General features: G+C 49.8%; 1 protein-coding gene across 1 annotated transcript in view; it reads right to left on the bottom strand.

Moving 5' to 3' along the window:
- Window positions 1–2,980: 2,980 nt before the first annotated feature.
- LOC129651030 (liprin-alpha-1-like) overlaps window positions 2,981–22,513 on the bottom strand; it is a 32,809-nt gene continuing 13,276 nt past the window's right edge. Inside the window, 12 exon segments of the mRNA XM_055579760.1 lie at window positions 2,981–3,207; window positions 4,928–5,037; window positions 5,833–6,031; window positions 6,034–6,070; window positions 6,182–6,222; window positions 6,225–6,262; window positions 10,579–10,597; window positions 14,868–15,061; window positions 15,912–16,063; window positions 17,945–17,974; window positions 20,229–20,460; window positions 22,290–22,513. Of these exon segments, the coding sequence (XP_055435735.1) occupies window positions 2,981–3,207; window positions 4,928–5,037; window positions 5,833–6,031; window positions 6,034–6,070; window positions 6,182–6,222; window positions 6,225–6,262; window positions 10,579–10,597; window positions 14,868–15,061; window positions 15,912–16,063; window positions 17,945–17,974; window positions 20,229–20,460; window positions 22,290–22,513 (1,503 nt within the window).

The following is a 22,513-nucleotide window of genomic DNA, read 5'->3' as shown; positions in this document are numbered from 1 at the left end:
CTGTGTCCTCAGTGTGCACAGAGAGGTCCATGACCACTCTCCATTCTGCCGAGGGAGCCTGGTGCCTTCCTCTAAGGGTCGGGCCTGGGCAACTAGAGCAGCACGGGGCCACTCAGGGTTCGGGGTGTAAATATTTTTAGCTTCCTGGCCACCACAGGGTCTCGGGTGGCTCCTGAACTAGCTGTAGTGTCTTGACACAAAGTTAGGCATCGATTTTCTGTAAACGAACAACTGTTCAGAAACATATGTATGTTCCAGAAAGCTTTATTTACAAAGAATCTCGGTGCTGGAGGTGGGCATGGGCCATGGCTTGCTGACCACACAGCGCAAAGCTCGGGGTGGACTGCTCAGTCAGCATGTGGGCTTGGGAAGTCACCAGACCCACTTCCCTGACTGGGGTCTGATGAGGCGGTGGCAGGCCCCACTGCACACCTGGGCGGGCTGGATGTGTGGCAGGTGTTGACCCTGAACGTGGGGTGTGCCTGAAGCATGTCATCCATGTTCCAGTTTGTGCCCTGATTCCTGGGTCACGTGCTTTGACAGTGTCCCACCTGAAGAGGGTGATCACTGCCAGCAGTCTTCCTGGAAGTGGGCTTAGGAGTCGTTGGCAGGCTGCTGGCTCTGTGGTTCTGGTTGGGGGCTGGCCTCCTGTTTCTTCATGCTCAGGCACCTCAGAAGGCTCTCTATGGCTGGGGTTCTTGGGAGACTTCTGGGGAGCCTGGTGTGGAGAGGGTTCAGGAACACCTGACTGGGGGGCCTGGTGTTGCGATGCCTCCTGGAGTTACCTCCCTCTGGGCCGGCTTCCACGTTGAGTGATTTTGTTTGCACCACCCACACTGAGCAGAAGTGCAGGCTGCCTCAGGGTTGGGGGGCGGGTCCAGTGTGGCAATGCTGGTGGCATCTGATGCTTCACTTTTGCCCCTGTTCCAGTCAGCTGTCGGCCATGAATACCAGTCAAAGCTCTCCAAGCACTGCTTTCAGGTTGACTCCGTCTGGGGATTTGGAGGCAAATTTGGTGTCCAGATGGACAGGTGAGTGAAATAGGTGAGTGAAGCGTTGTGAGCAGACAAGAATCGGGGTAGTGGCTTACCCTTGGGGATCAGGAAGGGGGCTCCTGGGTGCTGGCCGTGTGCAAGGGCTTCATTACCAAAAAGGTATCGTGTGTGCCTGTCTCTGGCCCATGTGTGAAGCTCCCACAAGATGGTTTGAAGACATCAGGAGAGGGCAGTGCTGGAACCCACCCCTGCTTCAATCTACCTCCGCATTCTCACCAACCATGTAATCCCACCATGGAATTATCCATAACATGACTTCTGTCTACACGGGGTATCCTGTGTTGAGCTTGCTGCCAAACCCTACACAAGGGTGAGAGACCAACGGCAGGGCGGTTAGGACAGATGTCAGGCAGCTTCCGGGGTCTTCTCTTGCAGAGGTCGTAAAAGAGCCTTGGTCAGAGACCTGCTTCTCAGGTACAACACCAGTCTCAGACACCAAAACTCACTCTTTATCAAGCAAAGAGTTGGCATATGTTTTAAGTAGGGTATCCAGTAAACTAAGAGGTCTATGCTAGTGGGATCTTAGAGCAGAGAAAACTGTGCCAGAGCCTTGAGTCCATGAAAGAGAACAAGTTGACATGGATGAACTGACCACCCAGAGCCACCATAAGAAGTATATTAGTTAGCTTGCACTGTGTAACAAACAACCTCAGATCCTAGTGGCTTAAAATAACGTGTATTGATTATCTCAGGTTCTTTCGGTGGGGTCAGAAATTCAGAAATGGCTTAGCTGTGCGATTCTGGCTTGGGAGTCCCTCATGAGGTTATCGTCAAGATGTCATGGAGGGCTGCAGGTTTCTGAAGGTCGTTCTGGGGCTGGAGGATCAGCCTGCAAGATGGCACACTCACAGGGCTGTTGGCCGAGCCTCAGCTCCTCCCCACACGGACCTCTCCTCAGGCTGCTTGAGCGTCCTCACAACATGGCGGCTGGCTTCGCCCAAGGCAGGAAGTCCGAGAGAGAGTGAGGAAGAGTCTGAAATGCCTCTGACGGCCCTCTTTTCAGTAGTTACATGCTGTCATTTCTACCTTATTCTATTCATTAGAAGCGAGTCACTAAGCTCAGTCCATACTTAAGGGGAGGGAGATTGGGTTCCCTTCTGAGCAGAGGAACACCCCAAAACTTGAGGACATAATTTAAAACCACCTCAGCAAAACCCCAGGGACAGCAGTATTCTGGGAGCTTCTTTCGGCTTAGACTTTGTGACGGACTACGGGACGGTACCAACTGTCGCTAGCCCCCCTCCCTCCTCCCCAGTCAGAAAGTGGCCTCAGCTGGCTGTGTCTACAGGGCCTAAGACCTCTGGGTGTCGGCCACCGTGTCCTCACTCTGGAGATCACACTCATTCTCCTCTAAGCATCGCACACCTGGAACCCAGCATCCTGGGCAACCCAGGGAGCATACCACATCCTCTCCCACAAGTTGGCTCCAGCACCAGTTTTTAAATATTTACTAATTTGGCCATGCTGGGTCTTAGCACCAGTTTTTAAATAGTTACTTATTTGGCCACGCTGGGTCTTAGCTGCATCGCGCTGGATCTTTTAGTTGCAGCACGTGGGATCTTTAGTCGTGGCATGTGGGATCTAATTCCCTGAGCAGGGATCAATCCCAGGCCCTTTGCATTGGGAGCATGGGGTCTTAGCCACTGGAGCATCAGGGAAATCCCAGTAGCATCATTTTTTGAAGCAATAAGACAAATGGAGCCTTCGATTTGATAAAGTCTCAGCCAATTCTGATAAAGAGTGCCTGGTCACATTTCTGAGTTTTGGGCAACTCGGCAGGATGTCAAAAAATTGGGCCCAATCACACGTACAGGCTCATTCTATGATTTCCAGGACACAACAGTAAATAACAGTTCATGTTCAACAGGCCCAAAGAGAACAGCCATTGTGGGTTATCTACTGTTGCACAGTGAACCACCCAGAACTTAGTGGCTGCAAACAGCCACACATTCTCTCTCATCAGGCTGTGGGTCGGGGGGCTGATGGGGGCCTGATGTGTGGTCGATCTCCAGTGGGGACACTCCTGCGTCCACAGTCGGCTGGTGGGTTAGCTGAGGTTGGCTGCTCAAGGGTAGCCATGGTTCATGATGGACAAGCTGGCTGTTGGCAGGGATAATGATGGGAGTCTTGTCCTCCAGCAGGCTGGCCTGGGCTAGTTCACAGGGAAGTGGCCAGAGAGCAATGCTCTCAAGGCCCTGGAAGCTTGTCACTTTGCCTCTTTCTGTTGGCCAAGCCAAGTCACAAGGCCAGCCCAGAAGCTGTAGAAATATGCCATGCCTCTTTACAGGAAATGTTGCGAAGTAATGTGGCAAAGGGGGCAGTTACAGGCCAGGGCAGGAGAATCATGGCCTCCTACAATCCCCTCCATGTGTGGTCTTCTTGACTTGAAGCTGAAGAAGAGATTGGATAGAACGCAACATCTTCCCGCTGTTGTTATTGTTGTTCTGTTGCTAAGTCGTGTCTTACTCTTTGCAACCCCATGAACTGCAGCACCCCAGGCTTCCCTGTCCTTCACTATCTCCTGGAGTTTGCTCAAACTCATGTCCATTGAGTCTGTGATGCAACCTGACCATCTCATCCTCTGTCTCCCACTTCACTGGATAGAACTGAACATCTTCCTGCTAAAAACTCTTTAAAAGCAAAAAAGACAGCTTTGAAACAGAGTTAGAAAGATCTATTTCAAGCCAAGGGCCAAAATCGCACTGAATAGTGATGTGTTACTAGTGGTCTCATTAAAGTCAGGGACAAGTCAAGGATGTTGTGATCACCTCTGCAAATTATCAATGCTCTGAAAGTTCTAGAATGTGCTATCAGACAAGAAAAGTCAATAATAATTGTAGTTGCTGAAAGAGGGAAATAAAATAGCCACTGATTGAAGATGATATGATGGCCTACCTGAAAAACTCAAAAGTATCAGCTGAAACATGGTGATAATAGAACAGCTCTGTCAGGGAGTCAGATGCTAACAACTCTCCAGAGTTATTGTTGGCAAAAGAATCAGTGTACCTGCTGGAAACTGCAGCAGAGAAAGGATGCAATCCAAAAAAGCAAGGTGCTGGGAGAAATAGAAATACTCTATGATTAAACTTAAGAGGAATAAAATACCAATATGCACAAAATCGTAAAGTTCTACTGAGGAACGAAGGATGGAAGGAAAGGATTGGGGGAGGGAGGGAGGAAGTTTGTATAGATGGATGGATGGATAAATGAACAGATAAATGGATAAATGAACAGATGATTGGATGGATTAATGAGTTGATGGGTGGATGGATGGATGGGTGGTTGGATAGATGGATGGATTGATAGACAGATGGAAGATGGATGGATGAGTGGATGAATGGATTAGTGAGTAGATAGATGGCTGGACAGATGACTGGCTGACTGGATGGACAGGTGGATGCATGGATGGGTGGATGGATGGATGGATGAATTACTGAGTGGATGGATGGATGGATTAGTGAGTGGATGGATAGATGAACAGATGGCTGGCTGGCTGGAAGGGTGGATGAACGGAGGATGGAATGAATAAAGGAGATGTTTACACTCCAATTCTAGAAACATATTCTACAAAATTGAGTAGGAGCTGGGCAATAATTGTTTTCCCCAGAACAGTGACAAGTGTTTGGAAACGGCTTAAGTGCTCATCAGTGAGCGGGGAGGTACAATCTGTGGATACCCCACAAGGAACAGCCCTCCCCCTCCTTCCTGCCACCTTCCCCATCCCCAGGAGCTCATCAGGATTCTTCGCATGCCCCACCCCCAACCCCATCCTCACGGGGGTGCTGCTTGAGTTCACCACCTGTTAAACTCAACTCATAAGAAGCTCCCTTTACTGAGATACTTTAATAAAACCTCCGGGGAACCCTCAGCACCTTCATTTCTAAAAAGGTGGCTCTGGTGAACCCTCGGGCACAGAGAGCAGAGCAGATACTCTAGGAACAAGCGCATCAGCGCGGGGTGATTGACCACCCTCACGCTGACACTTAGAAACAAGGAAGACAAACGGACGAGAAAGCCTTCACGCTTTTTGTGTAAAATAACCATGAGCCTGAGTCAGGCTCCACCTGCTCCTCAGGGCAGGTACCTCTGGGAGGTCACGTCTCCTCACCAGGGTTCCTCTCCAGAGTGGACACACCAAGCGTGGGGACTGAGCTGTGTCCTGAGTCTGCACTCGAGAAATGAGGAGCTGGCCGGCCCTGATCTCCTGGCAACAATCCACGTTTCCACCAGATTCGTTTTAATTTTTCCAACTAGGAGGACCCTCTTACAGGACTTTCAAGGTCTTCCCACGTGGAGGAAACTTGGATGAGCACGATACGACTTGGTGTGACCTGGCGGATGTACGGACTCTTAAACCCTGAGAGCCCAGGGTCTACAGCTCCTGAAAAGGAATCTGCTGAAGAGGACAGGCCTGACAAGTCAAATGAGGGAAAAACAATGCAGCCTGGGGGCTAAGCCTTTTCTCTTTCACTTTCTTGACATTTATATTTACATTTCTTTTAATACATTTTCAAAAACTTCCTTTTTTTTTTTTTTTTTTTACAATTTTCACGTTTGCAGAAGTCCCTTTTTCATGTTTTTAAAAGCTCCCGTTTCTCTATTACACTGCCGCTGCAGCCCATCTGCTACAAAGATGATCTGTCTGAAGTATTCAATCATCTATCTTTTAACAACACAACTGCCGCAAATGAAAAGCTGTCATGGTTTTGAATGCTAGAACCTTATTTAATCTGGAACAGTGGACATCTGTATAGAGAACCCCGGAAGCGACACAAACGGGGCGCGAACTCTCCCTACGGAAGGAGGGAGGTGCACCGTTCTGGACGTGGGAGGGGCGGAGGGGCCGGTCAGGGACATGATCTCCTGGATCGCCAGCCGCAGCTTCAGCAGGTGCAGCGGGTTGCTGATGCCGATCTCACGCTGGATCTCCGTGTCCAAAAGGGGAGGCACGATGACGCCGCTCTTCACGTTGGCTCGCAAGCAGCCACGTACCAGGCTGGCATCCCGACTCAGAACTGGGACGGGAGACAGGAGGCAAGAGGTTATGCATGGCTGTGGAGGGACTGACACACGGGGCCCAGGACGGGGGTGCGGGTGCGGGTGGGGGTGGGGGGGCGCATACACACCTCCAGCCAGACCACAACAGTTGGCCCGTCCCACTGTGCGAAGGCACGCCTTGTCTCCAGGCTTCCTCCAGCAACTCATGCCTACAAGTAACGAAACATTCAAAATTCAAGAATCACTACTACACACGGGTATAAAACAAGTTAACCTAAGTATTTATTCTCTTTATAAATTTGCAAAAGTGAAATAGTATGCATCTCATCATTTTCCTTTAATCTTCTAAGCCATCTACTTAATGAGAGTTCAGACATATTACAAAGAACCCTGAGTCATGAAATGCTGAATGAGTCCCCGCAATTCCTTATAGAATCACATCCTTCCCGATGAAAGAGTTATTGCCAACCTTAAAGGATTCAGAAGTCTGCACATCCAAGGGAGGAGGGTAGTCAAGGAAAAACATCCACTCTTCCCTTTCTAAACAGGGAGGACAGATACATAGAAGAAGAAACCACACCGGGGTCTGAGCAGAGGAACCTGTCCCTGAGAGAGCTTCAGGGATGCACAGCATTTCACACCAGACACACAAAGAGCAGCGCAGACTTTCAACACAGAACACTCTAACACAGCAAGCAAGGAGAGGGGTGGATGGGGGCTGTTTCTATCCTACACTGCTGTTCAGCTAATTAGCTATGTGCTAAATTAAGATACTGGTCATTCTTTTTTGACTAGGCCCCTGCGTGGCTTGTGGGACCCTAGTTCTCCAACCAGGGATCAAACCCCAGGCCCCATGCAGTGGAAGTGCAGAGTCCTAGCTATTGGACTGCTAGGGAATTCCCTAAAGATACACAGTGGCTTTTCAATACACTCAAATGGCATTAGACTTTACTTAAGATTGTGAAGTCTATGTGTGGTTAAAGCTCGAAATGGTTCACATCAAATTTCAAGTAACTGTTCCTTTAAGTCAACCTTAAGTTTCCTAGAATAGTAAATATTCTGTTTTCTAGGAATAATTATACCAGAAAACACAACAGGTATCTTAATAGCTCAAGAAGTGAAAGTGAAAGTGAATTCACTCAGTCCTGCCCAACTTTTTGCAACCCCATGGACTGTAGCCTAGCAGGCTCCTCCACCCATGGAATTTTCCAGGCAAGAGTACTAGAGTGGGTTAGTTACCATTTCCTTCTCCAGGGGATCTTGGATCTCCCAGGGATCAAACCCAGGTTTGCCACATCGGTGAAGGCAGATGCTTTACCGTCTGAGCTACCAGGGAAGCCCCTTAATAGCTCAGGGAGAGTTTTTTAAAAAGGCAAACTTTTTAAATTCCCATATCCCAGGGGAACAAGGCATGTATCACGTGCCTGGAGTTTGCGTCCCAACCACAACCACCATCCAGAAGCAAATGGAAGACTCGCTTGGCTTCTGCTGGGGTTTATTTCCTTCCTCGGCTATAGGATATTGCATCACTCTGCTGTCACCGGCTCACTCTCAGCTGAAACCTAGCTTTACAGAGACAGCTTCAGAGACGAGCCTGGGGGGCTACCTGCTCTGTGGAACGCTGTGGTGACCCTGCTCGGGCCACCCTGCGGGGCTACTTAGCTCAGACCTCCTCTGCCCCCTCGAGGGTCAAATTTGAGACCCCAAGTACAATTCGTCAAAACACTTGCTTAGCAGTCAACTGACGTGGCATGCTTCCTTGCCTTAAAGTTAGAGTCACAGGAGAAAGACATTCGGAAATACCGTGAATTCTATGGGGAACAGACACGCCCGAGAGAAAGCCACACCATCTGTGGATGACAACGGGCACTTTAAAGCAGGACATGAGCACCACGGTCAAGCTGTCTTTCCTAACAAGATGGCTGTGTGAGCTTCTTCCCATCAAATGCTACACACGTGGCACCACCCAGACAACAGGTGTGGCCTTGTTTTCAGAGACTGACCGTCCACACAGCCCAGCACCTCCTACGAGGGTTCGCTGGGCTCCCCTTCACCAACACCATGCCCCACTCCTGCAGCGCTGCTCAGCTCAGAGCCTGGAGCTGGGGACGAGCCCCACGGGGAGGCTTCAGGACACACACAGCTCAGCACACCTGCTGACTCGGCTTCCCCTGGAGCTGGCGCGTGACAGTGTCCACCACGGGGAAGAGGAAAGACAGCATTTGGAGCAGGAGGTACGTGATGCCTGAGGGGAGTCCCCGCACGCCCGGGACACTGCGATGACCAACAGGGATGCGGACGGTCCCGCGGCCTCGGCCTCCCTTCCTCACGGAGCGTGTCCAGCACCTGGTGAGCCTGCAGTGCTCTCCCTGCGAGTTTCCACACAACGTGAAAATCTGAGATTCACCAACCCTCAAAAATGCTCTGAAAGTGGATGCGTTGGCTGTGTACATTTAGCAATTAAAAGAATAACTTTGAGACAAATTGGGCTTAATAGAAAGAAAATAGTTTTGAGAAACAAACTGATTCTCACATCTATAATGCCAAAAATGTTAAACTATATTCAAGTGATTTTTTTTCTGGAATACTAAAACATTTTTTCACGTTTTATAGATAAGGCATTTTCCCTGAGTCAATGTTGTCTCTGGTTGAGTGACAGAACTAAGATTATCCTCTGTGGTCAGAAAATCTTCGTACTTTGAATTGTTCCCTATGAAGCCACCAGAACCTCCTAGAGTTTGCCACGTGTAGCAACAGAGCAAAGAACAACCCACTTGTGCATGTGCGCACACACACACAGAGTTAGACATCCACCTTAACACCAGATCCAGAGAAACCTGCCTACCAGAAAACACACACACGCACACACACACCCCTAGACACAGGCACCAAATCCACTGGGATTCCTTTAAAATTATCCTACCATCACTTTCAAGAGGCACAGGGCTCCTGAAACTGACGACGAGGCGCACAGGCTCCTTACTTGCGGGCGTCCCTCAGGTCCCCGTGGCTGGCCGTGCACAGCACCCCGTCTGCAGCCGGTCCAGCCGAAGGGACCGCAGAGAGGTGGGGGTCGAGGTTTCACATTTGATGGTGGTCTTGTCATCTCGTACCTCTTCCCGTAAAGCTGGCAGCTGAGGGAATGAGGTAAGTGTAAAACTGGGTAACAATAGACTGTGTCGAATATGTGAATCTGGAGCTCTGTGAATCTGGAGGTCTCAGGAGAGACTGGCAGCTAGCTGGTCACGTGGAGTAGCTGTCCCCATGATGGCGTTTCTGTCATCGAATGTGCCGGTGCTGCTCTAGTGTGACCACCCCGCCCCCCCAGGTGGCAGGGACCCCCACGTGTCAGCCCCCAGGCTCACTCTCTCCGCCTCATCCACCCTCTAAAAGTTTCCCCAGACCCTCAGTAGGAGTGGGCGCTGCTGCGGGTGTGAGTGTGAGTGTCCTTGTGCCCCATGTGACGTTCCACGACTACCCGCAGTCTGTGTTTGCACGCTTCCTCCCGCACTCTTGGGACCAGGAAGCGTGGCGGGAACGCAGAGGCTGGATTCTGCTACAGTCAGGACTTACTCCTGCTGAGTTTCGGGGTGAGTACAGGCTGGCCTGGTCCCGCAAGGGCATGGAGGCGACACCCTAGGACTGGAGGGTCAGCGGGTCTCCGGAGGTCAGCCCGGGAGAGCCCTCAGCAGCAGAGAACATGACCTTGGCACCTGGCTGCCGCCGGAGTAGTCAGAGCACGGCCCGAGTCTCCCTCGCGTCCATGCACACGGGTGTCCCTCCCACAGTGGCAGTGCTGCTGGCCACGCCCTGCGTGCACGTTCTCAGAGGGAACAGGGCCCAGAGCATCAGGGTTCACGAGGCTGCCCTGCCCTGGGCCTCTCCGTCCGGAGGCCAGTGTTTAACACTGAAGTGCACCAGCATTTGGGGGTCGGCTGCCGCTGAGGGGCCACCGTCCCTTGCAGGTGCTGCTCTGGGTGGTCCTCTGGTGGGTCCAGCCCGGGAGCCCAGCCCTGCTCCAGCCACTCTGAGAGCACGAGGCTGTCTGCTCTGTCCTGTTCACGGCTCAGCTGGAAAGCTGAATTGAGTTTTAAGTTTTTTTACCAGCAGCTTTTAGCTATATGTCAGAATAAAGTCAGCCACAGAGTTCTCTCCTTGATCTGCTTGGTCCTTCGTGTTTCTCTGGATTCTCAAAGCAGCTGAAGCCCAGAATGGGGTGGGGGTGGGGTGTCTGAAGGGGCAGGGGCTCCGGCACCAGCCGCCGTCCCTGGACTGACTCGTCTGTTTGTTTCCAGTTTACCTGCACTAATTCTGCAGGCGATTATACAGCGTCCAGAATACGACAAAGACTACATTTTGAACTCAATGCAATCTTTAATCTGTGAATACTTGTTATATGGACCCTAAGATATTTTATTACAGAGTTTTTAATTAGTGAAAAATTCATGAATACCACAGAGAAAATATTTTAAAATTTAATGTTTCTTATATTTATGTAAACTTATGACTTCATTTATATACTTACTTTTTCTTGTATATCCGGGCTATGAATCTCCTTTCAGATCAGTTCATGTTCTGATACCTGATTTTAGTCTTTCAAATGAATGTACTGTAATGCTTGTCTGTATAAATCCTATGAACAAATATAGGGCTTTTGTAAATGATGCATTTATTGTAATTATTCTTGTTTAATTTTTAAATGTTAAACCATGAGAGAAGGGGTTTTACTGCGATTGTAAAATCATCATGACGCGGTGTGCATTATCCTTCCAGAATGTAACCAAGCTGTCCAACAATCACTCTGAAATGAGCGAACTTAATTTCAACCAATTGTTGTATTTTAACGACTGACTTAAACTGTACTTTTTTTTCTAGGAAGACATGCTTTTTGTCTGCAGTGTGAAGCGATTTCAAAGTACTGGGTGTTAAATGTGAGCTTCTAATGAAATTTGGGCTGAAAGGATGACTAGAAGAAGACTATGAAAATCTCTCCTGTAACCTAGTCTCTGTGGACCTGGATCCCTCGCCTCCAGTGAGACTCTTCGAGGACCAACCGCGGTGCCCTGCACCCGCTGCGGAGCCATCGAGCTGAACACTGAGGGCGCCACATCCCAGACAGACAGACAGCAGAGTGCAGCTCTGACAAAGGCCTTATTTTTCTTACGTAAATCATCTTTTTACATCTGTTTGTAAACATGTTTAAAGAATGGACCTAGGGGTACATTTTTAGATTTTGATGACATAGCCATTTTGGATAGTTTAAGTAGCAAAGGTAACTTTTACTTTTTCGGCAGCACATTAAAGAAGCTAGTAAGAGATGCGTTCAGATGATGCTGCCTTATGCAGCTGATATCTCGGTAGACAGAGACAGCATGTCTCTCTACATGTGGGTTCTGCCTTTAATTTCCTTGTACAATTCATTGTTACCATTCTGTTTTTCTATTAATCTTTTGTGATCTTCCTGAATATGTGACAAAGTATGTCCAGTCTACTTTTGAACTATTTTTTATCACAGTATTATTTATTGCTTTCTTTCAATAAAGTCAGAGCTTCCCTGGTGGCTCAGAGGATGAAGCGTCTGCCTGCAATGCCGGAGACCCGTGTTCGATCCCTGGGTTGGGAAGATCCCCTAAAGAAGGAAATGGCAACCCACTCCAGCATTCTTGTCTGGAGAATCCCATGGACAGAGGAGCCTGGCGGGCTACAGTCCACGGGGTGGCAAAGAGTCGGACACGACTGAGCGACTTCACTGCACTCACTGCTTCAATAAAGTACTGGAGCAAAATTTCCCGCTGCCAATAGAGAGTGCCGAGGGTAAGCTGTACTCTCAATGAGAACAGACCAGAGCTGGTAATGGGAGCCCGTGTCATCACACGGACATTCTGTTAAGAGAAACGGATGGATACAATGGAAAGGCTAGAAGGCGGAAGTATAGGTGTCCCCAAAGGACGACCGACTAGGTGTTCGTACCCTTGGCTCCGGAGACAAGAGGCTTCATCACTTCAGCATCTGTGGGGACAGGGCCCCTCTGCTGCTGAGGCGTGGGCAGCGGGCCGAGGGTGGGAACAAAGTGCAGGTGTCAAGGCTCACCGTGGATCCCAGGGCGGGGTGGCCGAGGGCAACCCTGACGCGGACCCGAATGATGCACTAGGGAGTGTGCGTGTGCATGCTTGTGTGTGGGAGCTTTTTATGTTATTTTAGTCAACAGTCTTTATTATTCATATATCCATAGAAACAAGAATGTAGCAAAGGGAGGTGGGAGGGAGATTCAAGAGGGAGGGGATATATGTACACCTATGGCTAATTCATGTTGATGTATGGCAGAAATCAAATCGATATTGCACAGCAATTATGCTTCAGAAAAAAAGAACATAGCAAGGTGGTCAGGAAAGTATGAAAAAACATTTCTCATATTTATAATCACAACTCTGTGTACATCTGGGAGCAGGCTGCCCACCATCATCACACCTCCCGCCAGCATCAGACGTTTGCCCCCAGCATCAGGCCCTAGTCCAGGATCAGGACCTCCCCCAGCATCAGGCCTTAGTCCAGCATCAGGCCCTCCTCCAGCATCAGGCCCTAGTCCAGCATCAGACCTTCCCCCAGCATCAGACCCTAGTCCCGCATCAGGCCCTCCCCCAATATCAGGCCCTAGTCCAGCATCAGGCACTCCCCCAGCATCAGGCCCTTCCCCAGCATCAGGCGTGGCAGCCCCACTTGTCTGACACTCCTGAGCACACTTAGGCAGCCCCAGAGCAGCAGGACGATAGCTCTTGCAGGAGGTGCATCTTTAGGAATCACCTGCGGAACAACAGTAGCAGCTGGGGCCTGTTTCAGGCCAAGGAGAGGCAAAGAAGAGGCACTTGTGCCGGAAGCAGCGGTGGGTGTGGGCACGTTTCAAAGCTCTGCTTCCTCCCCGAGGGGGCTTTGCTCTCCAGCTCTCTCACGTGGTCACTCGAGGGCCCCAGGGCTGTGTCCTTCCAGATTCACGGTCTCCTCGATATCTCAAGCCCAAGTCCTGAGTTGAGTCCCGGTCTGGTGTGGCAGAGGGCTGGGAACACACAAGCTCAAGGGCTGAAAGGATCCCAGGGGAACAGTCGGGCCCCAGCGGGTGGCAGAGCAGGGGATGAGGGTGGCCGCCCACAGAGGGCCCCGCAGCAGCACTGGAAGGAGAGCAGGGATGCCTTAGCTCACTCGGGGACGTTGCCCGGCCTCAGCGCCCAGATGTTACCACCAGCAGCTCTGGGGACGCAGAAAGCTCACTCGGGCCGTGTGAGTGGGCTCTGCTGACCATGGCCTCGGTTTTCATTCCGGTTCCATTCCGGTTCCAACTGTCCCTCCAAGGGCTCCTCTTCCGAAGGGCGCATTTTCTTGATGTGGGTGAACGCATCCCTGCTTGTTTCTGTCAGCACTGTTGTCGGTCATCGTGTGTTTTCCTCTTTACAATCTGTGCTTGCTGCTCTTCTAACTTAGGAGCAGCCCTTATTTTCTGCATTTCCTAGTTGTCAGCGTTCACTGGGGCTTTCCAGGTGGTTCTAGTGGTAAAGATCCTGCCTGCCACTGCAAGAGATAACAAGAGATGGGGTTTGATTCCCCTGGAGGAGGGCATGGCAACCCACTCGTCTTCTTGCCTGGAGAATCCCATAGACAGAGGAGCTAGTGGGCTACAGTCCCTGGGGTCACAGAGAGTCAGACACGACTGAAGCAGTTCAGCACACACTCAGGTTTTAGTTCAGTCGCTCAGTTGTGTCCGACTCTTTGCCACTCCGCGGACTGCAGCACTCCAGGCTTTCCTGTAATTTACTATCTCCTGGAGTTTGCTCAAACTCATGTCCATCGAATCAGTGATGCCATAGAACCATCTCATTCCTGTTGCATCCACCAGAGAGGTGGCTGGGGCTCGGCAAAGTGCATGGTCACACTGCATGGGTGTGAACCTGCCCTCACCACTCCCTAACCGCATGACCATCACTGTCTCCTCCTCTGTAAATAGGGAGGTGGCAGCACCTGTTTGGTAAGGGGCACACACAGCATCTGGTATATAATCAATGCACCATCCATCTCAGCGTTATATTTATTAATAATAAGGATAGCATTTAATAATCTGCTTTTTCTCTCTTCTCACTTAACTGTGCTCCAGACCATATCTGTTTTACTTACCCCTATACATCCCACACCCAGCACAAACAAGACACTCAACAAATCTCTGGCTGAAGAGGCAGGAACATACCCTGTCCTTCAGGAGATGAAGCCGAGTGAGATGGGGGCCTGATAACACTGTGTGATGAGGAGACGCCAGGAGGACCTGTGTGGCTGTGGGATGGAGTAGGGGGCATGGGCAGAACCCATGATGAGCTCCTGCGGATGGGGAAAGTGGCAGGAAGAAGAGGGTGCTGTTCCTTGTGGGGTGTCCACAGATTTTACCTCACCCCTCACTGATGAGCCCTTAGGCCGTTTCCAAACACTTGTCACTGTTCTGCAGGAAACACTCATTGCCCAGCTCCTACTCAATCCATTTCGTAGAGTATGTTTCTAGCACTGCAGTATAAACATCTGCAATATTCATTCCGTGCTCTGTTCATCCACCCATCTGGCTAGCCATCTGTTCATCCATCCATCCACTCACTAATCCATCCATCCTTTAACTCTTAATTCTTCCATCCATCCACACATCCATTCATCAACTGATCCAATCATCTCGGACCCTAAAGAAGACAGACGCCTCCTCTGCTCCTCCCAGGAGGACACCCAGCGTGAGTGACAGGAGCCTCGTGGGGACAGTGGGGGAGACACAGAAGAGACACGCATGCAGACCCTCCTCCCTCTGAACGGTGAGGCACCCACCTGGTCCTAGCGCCTCCTTGCCGGGGTGTCCAGGCCGGCCCTTCTCCTTCTTGCCAAACAAACGACCGATGGAGGACTTGATGCCCTTCTTCTTTGGGGCTTTCTGCAGTGAGTCCTGGCTGCTGCTGGGGTTGCCCCCGGGGCTGTCTTGAGAGCCTGTCGAGCTTTGGGGAGAGAAAACAACCTTTAACCGGTGCCCTTGTGCAAACACACACCCCTCCACAAGACCTACTGATAGAACTGGCCACCCAGCAACACCCGTGCCTCAACCTCACAGCAGACAGTGGAGTCTGCTTCACCAGCCACACTCCACACGAGCAATGCAGGCTTCCGGCCACAAACAACGGCCCTGGGAAGCTGAGATTCTCTGCCTGGAGCTCTCCCCTGAGGAGGGCTTCACTCCAGACGAGCTGGTGCAGAGGGCCCTCCAACCCTCCCTCAGGGTCGCTGCTTGGCAGGTGACGACCCTCCCAGAGAAGGCGAGCTCCCCTGCTCTGGGCAGTTCCCCCCGCCTCTCACAGGGTGACCATCCCCGGCCGTGGCAGGAGAGTGACGGTCACCGTGCGCAGGGCTGCAGGTCAGGTGACCACATGTGCCCTCCATCGAGTGCTGCCTGGCTCACGACGGGAGCTCAGCAGGTGGGGGTCTGAATGAGGACAGGGTCAGTCACAGGAGGTGACAGACAGTCTCCTGAGAGGAGACCCCTGAGAAAAAGGGAGGGACCCTCAAGAACAAATCCGAGAGGCACGGAGCCATAACCATCAGGAACGCGTCCCAGACTGGGCAGACCTCTAGCAAGAGCAGGAAGAAATCTCCCACGGGAGTCAACACATAGAGACGGATGTTTTTTAAAATCACTGAGGTCACTGAACTCTTCTACCCCGGCACCTGAAGTTCACCACTAAACACAGGCACCGAATCCAGTGGGATTCCTTTACAATCATCCTTGCAACTCTTTGAAGACAAGAGGCGCAGGGCTCCTGAGACTAACGACGAGGCGCACAGGCCCCTTACTTGCGGGCGTCCCTGATGTCCTCGTAGCTGGCTCTGTGAGGTGACCCCCTGTCCAGCCGGTCTAGCCGAAGGAACCGCAGCAAGGCGGGGGTCGAGGCTTCACATTTGATGGCGGTCTTGTCATCTTGTACCTCTTCTGGTATAGGTGGCAGCTGAGGGAGTGAGGTAAGTGTAAAACTGGCTAACGATAGACTGTGTCAAAAAAGGCAATCACACAGGCTTTACATTATAACCAGAAACTTATTTGAAAACATATTAGCGATGCTATCCGCCAAGTACAAAAAAATGTGTTGTTCTAGCTTAATGCCATCTTAAAGGACTGTCTTGTTCAAGAGAAGCAGGGCCATGGGGCAGCGAGAGCACCCTACTGAGTGCAGAGATCCTGGCCAGGAGCCTCCCTGCAGCCAGGCTCCGCCCTCCTTTGCATCCAGCGACCCGATGGCCCCGACAGGCAGGACAGCGGAGCCACGCCAGCACTGTGAACCCTGCATGGCATGAACTGCCCTGATGAAAGGACTGTGTTCATCGCCAGATGCTGCTCAGGAGCACTACTAGCAAGAGTAAGAAACCTCTCAGCAAAGCCGTCCAGACCTTTCTGTTTGAAGGAGAAAAGGAAACAGCTTGTAGCACCACCCAAGATCATGTTTAGTGATGATGCAGGTTACTGAACCCATGACAGCAAGTGAAGTACAGAAAAGGTACCTAACCCCTCCATGCGAGCACCATGTGTCTGGCTTGTATTTCTCAGTAACATACAGACTGGGGGCTACACACTGAAGTACTTGCAGTTTGAGTGTAGTTCGCTCACTGTGGTTTACATAAAGTAAACTGCTGCTGCTAAGTCACTTCAGTCGTGTCCGACTCTGTGTGACCCCATAGACGGCAGCCCACCAGGCTCCCCCGTCCCTGGGATTCTCCAGGCAAGAACACTGGAGTGGGTTGCCATTTCCTTCTGCAATGCATGAAAGTGAAAAGTGAAAGTGAAATCGCTCAGTCGTGTCCGGCTCGTAGCGACCCCATGGACTGCAGCCTACCAGGCTCCTCCGTCCTAGGTCTTCACTAAGAACTGATTGGTTTCAACCTAGAGGGGTGGGATGGGGAGGGAGATGGGAGGGAGGTTCAAAAGGGAAGGGATGTATCTGTACCTATGGATGGTTCATGTTGAGGTTTGACAGAAAAGAACAAAGTTCTGTAAAGCAATTACCCTTCAATTAAAAAATAAACTAATTAAAAAAAATGATCTCGCCTGGACTCCCAGCTTTTCCGCTGGTCCTGGGTCTGAAGACAGGAAAGACAGTGGTGGCAACAGTGTGGGGAACAGATTAACCCCTTCGGGGTCCAGACAGGTCTCACTTATACAGTTGCTACTGGGTGTGCGAGCCTGGGCACGGTGCCCGGCCTCTCGAAGCCTCAGTGTCCATGTCTGCTGAATGGGGATAACAGCAGCCTGGACCTCACCTGGGTGTCTGCGGGATTACATGACAGACTCGGAAAGCATTTGACACGGTGCCTGGCGCACAGAGTCACCTGCACACTGCTACCCACCATCATTAAATTGGCTTCCTCCAAATCTAACATCTATGGCTCTGAGTCAGTCATTTGTTTTTAAAAAACTCTAAGCGGAGATTCCATGGTAGTCCAGACATTAGGACTTGGCATTTTCACTGTCGGGACACCAGTCTGATCCCTGGTTGGGGAACTAAGATCCCATAAGCTGTGCAGCATGGCCAAAAAAATAAGTAAAGAAAATTTTAAAAGTAATAAATAATACTATATCTACTATAAATAAGCATGAGATGATTAGAAGGCAAACAAGTGGGATATAGGCAAACTGTTACAATGGTCCCAACGAATGACCTATTTCCAACAGAACCATCAACATATTTTAAGTGGTGGGTGAGTTTCATTACTTCCATTAAAATGTCAATTCTTCACCAGTACATAACCACACAGTGTTCATTCACGTAAAATGATAAGGACTCTCTAATACTTCACAGAGAAACAAAGGCATGCTAAATTACTAAATAGTTTACCTTTCAACAATGCTTCCTTAAATCACTAGGCTGATAGATGCATGCAAAGAAAGGAAGAGAAACCAGGTTTATTGTGACTTTGAAACTAAAACTTCAAGAATCAGCATAGACAAACACAGTATAGCAAAAATGATGGCAAACATAGAAGTGAGATGACGATTTAGAGAACGTGTAACTGGAAACAGAACATTTTTTTTGACCACAGAAATTAAATAAGCTATTCAAGATTTACTAAACACTATAAATTATTACTCAGGAAGATACAATTCTATTACAACATCATGATTTATTAAAGCACAGCATTCTCTACAATAAAGGGCCTTAACAGTTGTCTCTTCTCAGCCAAACTTCTCTATACGTTAGTTTCTCTTAATAAAAAAGATGTTATACTTTAAAATAGTGATTTAACTGATGAGGAAGTTACCATAATACCTATTTTAACACTGAACAAATCTAACCACCTATTGGATATTAATGTAAAATGCTTACCTAGAATTTGATTTAAAATTTCTCAAAATAAATTGATTAAAGCAGGTTCCCTGTGAAAATATGTAAGAATGGAAGCTAGCATAATAGCAGGTGCAGTCTTTACATTTTATTCACCAGAGAAGATAGTTTTTTAAAGAGTCTAGTAGAGACATTAACTGTGCAAAAGCTGATGAGATTTATAGTCTTAAATACAAGCACCAACATAGAAAGGATATTGTGTCAAAAGTCCATTAATTCTACACTTAAGAAGATCATTTCTATAGGTAAGGATAATCTCATTTATGAATTACACATGATATGTAGTTGAGGATCCATCTACATTACGCTTCTAAGTACATAGTGATAGGCTAATTCAAACTTACTGCTCTGGGGGAAAAACACCATTTAATGAGACATGAAGACAAAGCACAAACCCGACTAAGCACACCCACAGCATTGCTATGACCAGAGCAGGTGGGAGGACGGGGAAGGGGAGATGGATGGGTAAACTACAGCCTCGGGGGCGAGGGGGGGCAGTGGTGGGAAGCTGCGCTCTGAATTGACAACCACTAAGCAGACAACAGGATGAGCCAGGAATTCAAAACCAATGATGAAAGCAGACGCACCGTCAGAGAACTCCAACAACAGGACAAAATATACACAACTGTTCTTTTACAAATACTCGGAAGGAAATCAAGCATGAAACCACAGAGAAATCGTCAAAGAATTTTAAATATCAACGAATTAGCCAATGATGCAAATTAGAAAAACAGTGTCTCCAAAGACCACACAATGGACTAGTTACCACTTCACATGCCGCTACAATGATTCACACTTAATTTAATGATATGCTGACTAACAATGCAGCTAACATGAAGTGGGTGGAACACCAAAAAAGGGACAATACAAGTGCAGTGACAAAGCAGAGTGTTGTGAACCTGATTTCATGGGTAAACAGCGATGCACTCACAAAACCTAAGCAAGCAGGGAAGAAAGCTGGGACACGTGCTTCAGAGCTGCACACTCTGTCACCCAAAGCCCTAGGTCGTCATCCCGTTTTCAGACTCGGAAGAGTGAAGAAGCCCGACCTCTTCCCTGGGGCCCTGGGGCACCGGGCTTTTAACCTGGTTTCACACGCAGAGCTGGCCTGAGCGCACGGCCAGGCCCATCAGCAAGCAGACCAGTTTAGATTCCTGGTTTGGTTCCTGCCGCACGCCCTGCACCCTGCAGCCAGGCATCCCCAGTGGGAAATGTGCTGCCCGGTTTCCACACGCCGTGAGAGCTGCCTACGGTTACTCTCACGAAGCGGTCTGCTCCCTGAGAACAGCAACTTCCTGCAGCTGCTGTGCCCAGCACAGGCCAGGCCCAGCGTTACAGAGGCAGGCTCTGGCTGAGTTCATGATGACGTGCTAAGCCGGTGGTCCAAATATCAAGACTAATTTGTCGCTGTGCGATTATGGAATGATCTTGCTCAGTTGTGTCCAACTCTTGGCGACCCCATGGACAGTGGCCTACCAGGCTCCGTGGTCCATGGGATTTTCCAGGCAAGGATACTGGAGTGGGCTGCCATTTCCTTCTCCAGGGGATCTTCCCAACCCAGGGATCATACCCGGGTCTCCTGCATTGCAGACAGATGCTTTACCGTCTGAGCCACTAGGGAAGCCCGATGAAAGACTAGGCAGTTTTAAAAATCTTAGACCTCTGAGCGTAGCAAATGTACCTGATTTTCTTCTGGGTAAAAAGAGAAAAAACAAACAAAGAAAGGAAAAATAGTGTGCTTGGGGAGGGACGCGGCATGGAGGAGGCCGACACATACCAGAGTCATGATGCCCTGCTTGTCTACCTTCCGTGCAGGGCTGTGCCGCCTCCTTCGGGGCTTGGAGCGCCCTCTGATGCGCGTGCAGGAGCCGGCATGCGAGGAGGCAGGATTCAGGTTGAGGGAATTCAAGGATTTCAAACGACGAAGGTTGCTTGAGCTCCCCTTGCCCACCCTGCTCTCAATCCCCTTGGCCCGCTGCTCTGTGTTCTCCTTCTTTTCTTGGATCAACCTAAAATAGAATAAAATCATTACCTGCCTTTGTCAGCAGAGGAATGTGTCTGGACAACAAATTTGGGCTTGCATTCTGTGTCACGATTAGCAAATTCCAGGAACAGTTGCTCAATTAACATCTCAGCAAAAAGGTTCAACTCTCCCTCTTTGGAATATTCTCAAACTTTGAATAACTTATCATTGAGTCTTACAAAGTGGCCCCCGATCATTCACGTTTGATTTGACTTATTTACTCTATCTAACATTCTGATGGGGTCTGGGTGGTGACTCTCTCTGTGTCAGAAGACACCTGAATTGACAACCTTTACCTTCCCTGCTCTCAGGGCAGAGATGCACGTCAGTGCTTCAGGTCTTTTCCATTGGGAATCGGGAACTCTGTATAACCAAAACAGCGATTCACGAGTAAGCTGGAGTTTCTAATCACGAGTCTCCAGACCAGATGAAGGGCTGAGTTGATCTTTTAATTTTTTTTTAAGGTTGTATATGTACAAACGCATCACTTGATGAAGTTCTCCACCAGCTTTGTGTGAGTTTCTGGATTCATGTCAACGTGCTGCATTAACCTAGAATTCACAGTTACTGCTCTTCTCCCCTAATGTGTCGTGGATGATTTTATATACAGGTTAAATACATGATTATGCAAATAAAATGGTTTTCAAATTAAAATACAAGATCCTTACAGGTAGTAAACTCTTCAGTTTCACTTCTACTTATACATCTTGAAAGTTTTTCACTGTTGACAAGCTGATAGACAGAATTTACCTTTTACATCAAGTCAACTTGTTGCATAAGAAAAAATCACTTTTACCTGACCACTTGCTGTAAAAACAAAAATATTAATATATAACCGTTCCAAATTTCCTATGGGGATGGGGAAAGACAGTCTTTCTGAGCTTGTCTGTGGCTCAAACACGGCCCATAAGGCAGTCTGTCTCGGCATCAAAAGTGCAGGCGGCACTATCTGCGTTTGCTGGCTGTGCCGTTCACCCCTGCCTTTTGCCCGAGCCCCCCGCACTCGACCGGCAGAAACAGGCACTTCGGCCAGGGCTGACGGGACGAGAACAATCTGAGCAGCAGCTCTGCCAGGTCCTGTGCAGGGTCACCGGCCTGCGGCCACTTTGAACGTGGACTCGGGACGGGAGGCACAGGTGCGTGGGTGTGGCACCAGGCAGGCCTCAGGGCCCCCAGCCACCCCGCTGCACCCAGACCCCAAGGCCCCTTGCTCACCACAAGGCGGGCCTTTGGGTTCTATCCTGTTTTGTAAACTGTTAGAACTGCCAAGACTGTGTCTAAAGAAAACATTTTAAATATATTGATGAGATGAGAAAAACTCAAACACATGTCCTGAGAGTAACATACAGTAACATATCACTATCTTACAACAAGCCAATCTTCACACTGTATTAAGTTAAAAAGGAAATGCAGATCTGAGTGGGAATTTGCCAACCCCAGAACCCCAGCTTTTCTGTTCCAGGTTGCTTTTCACCAGAACGTGGGAGGCTCCGAGGGACACACGAGGGCGAACCCTCAGTGCCGGAGGATGCACGGGCCGCAGGAGACACCGCCTCGGCACCTCACCCACCTTGGGGCCCAGAGCCGAGAGGGGGACACCCCACAACACCCGCCCCCGCAGAGTGCCGACACCACACTGTGGACAGAATGCCCTGGCTGACTGAGCTCTATAATCAAGGGCAAGCTCAGAACTGAAACTTCTGGAAGCAGACCTGAAGTCCGTTTTCTTACTAAGGAACACTCAGACTTCTCTAAGCAGAAGACAGCTCCTCAGAGGAACCGAGTTTCTGGGGAGTTGGGCTCAGGCACACCCACCGGATCTCTTCGTTGATCTTGTCCAGCTGCTCCTGAATCAACACGGCCAGAGTCTCAGCATCGGCCTGCCCGCTGGGCGACAGCAGAGAGGCCGAGCTGAAGAGGGTGACCCCGTCACCCTCGCCGTCATACACTCCCTCGTCACTCTCGAATGCCTGGGCCACGTTGGCTAGCACGCTGGCTTGCTGCCCGTGCTCCCGGTCCTGATCCTTCAGGGGCTGCAC

The sequence above is a fragment of the Bubalus kerabau genome, chromosome 4, assembly GCF_029407905.1.
Source record: "Bubalus kerabau isolate K-KA32 ecotype Philippines breed swamp buffalo chromosome 4, PCC_UOA_SB_1v2, whole genome shotgun sequence".
Classification (NCBI taxonomy): domain Eukaryota; kingdom Metazoa; phylum Chordata; class Mammalia; order Artiodactyla; family Bovidae; genus Bubalus; species Bubalus kerabau.
Note: the sequence above shows the minus strand (reverse complement) of the source record. Positions and strands in the feature narration are given on the sequence as shown.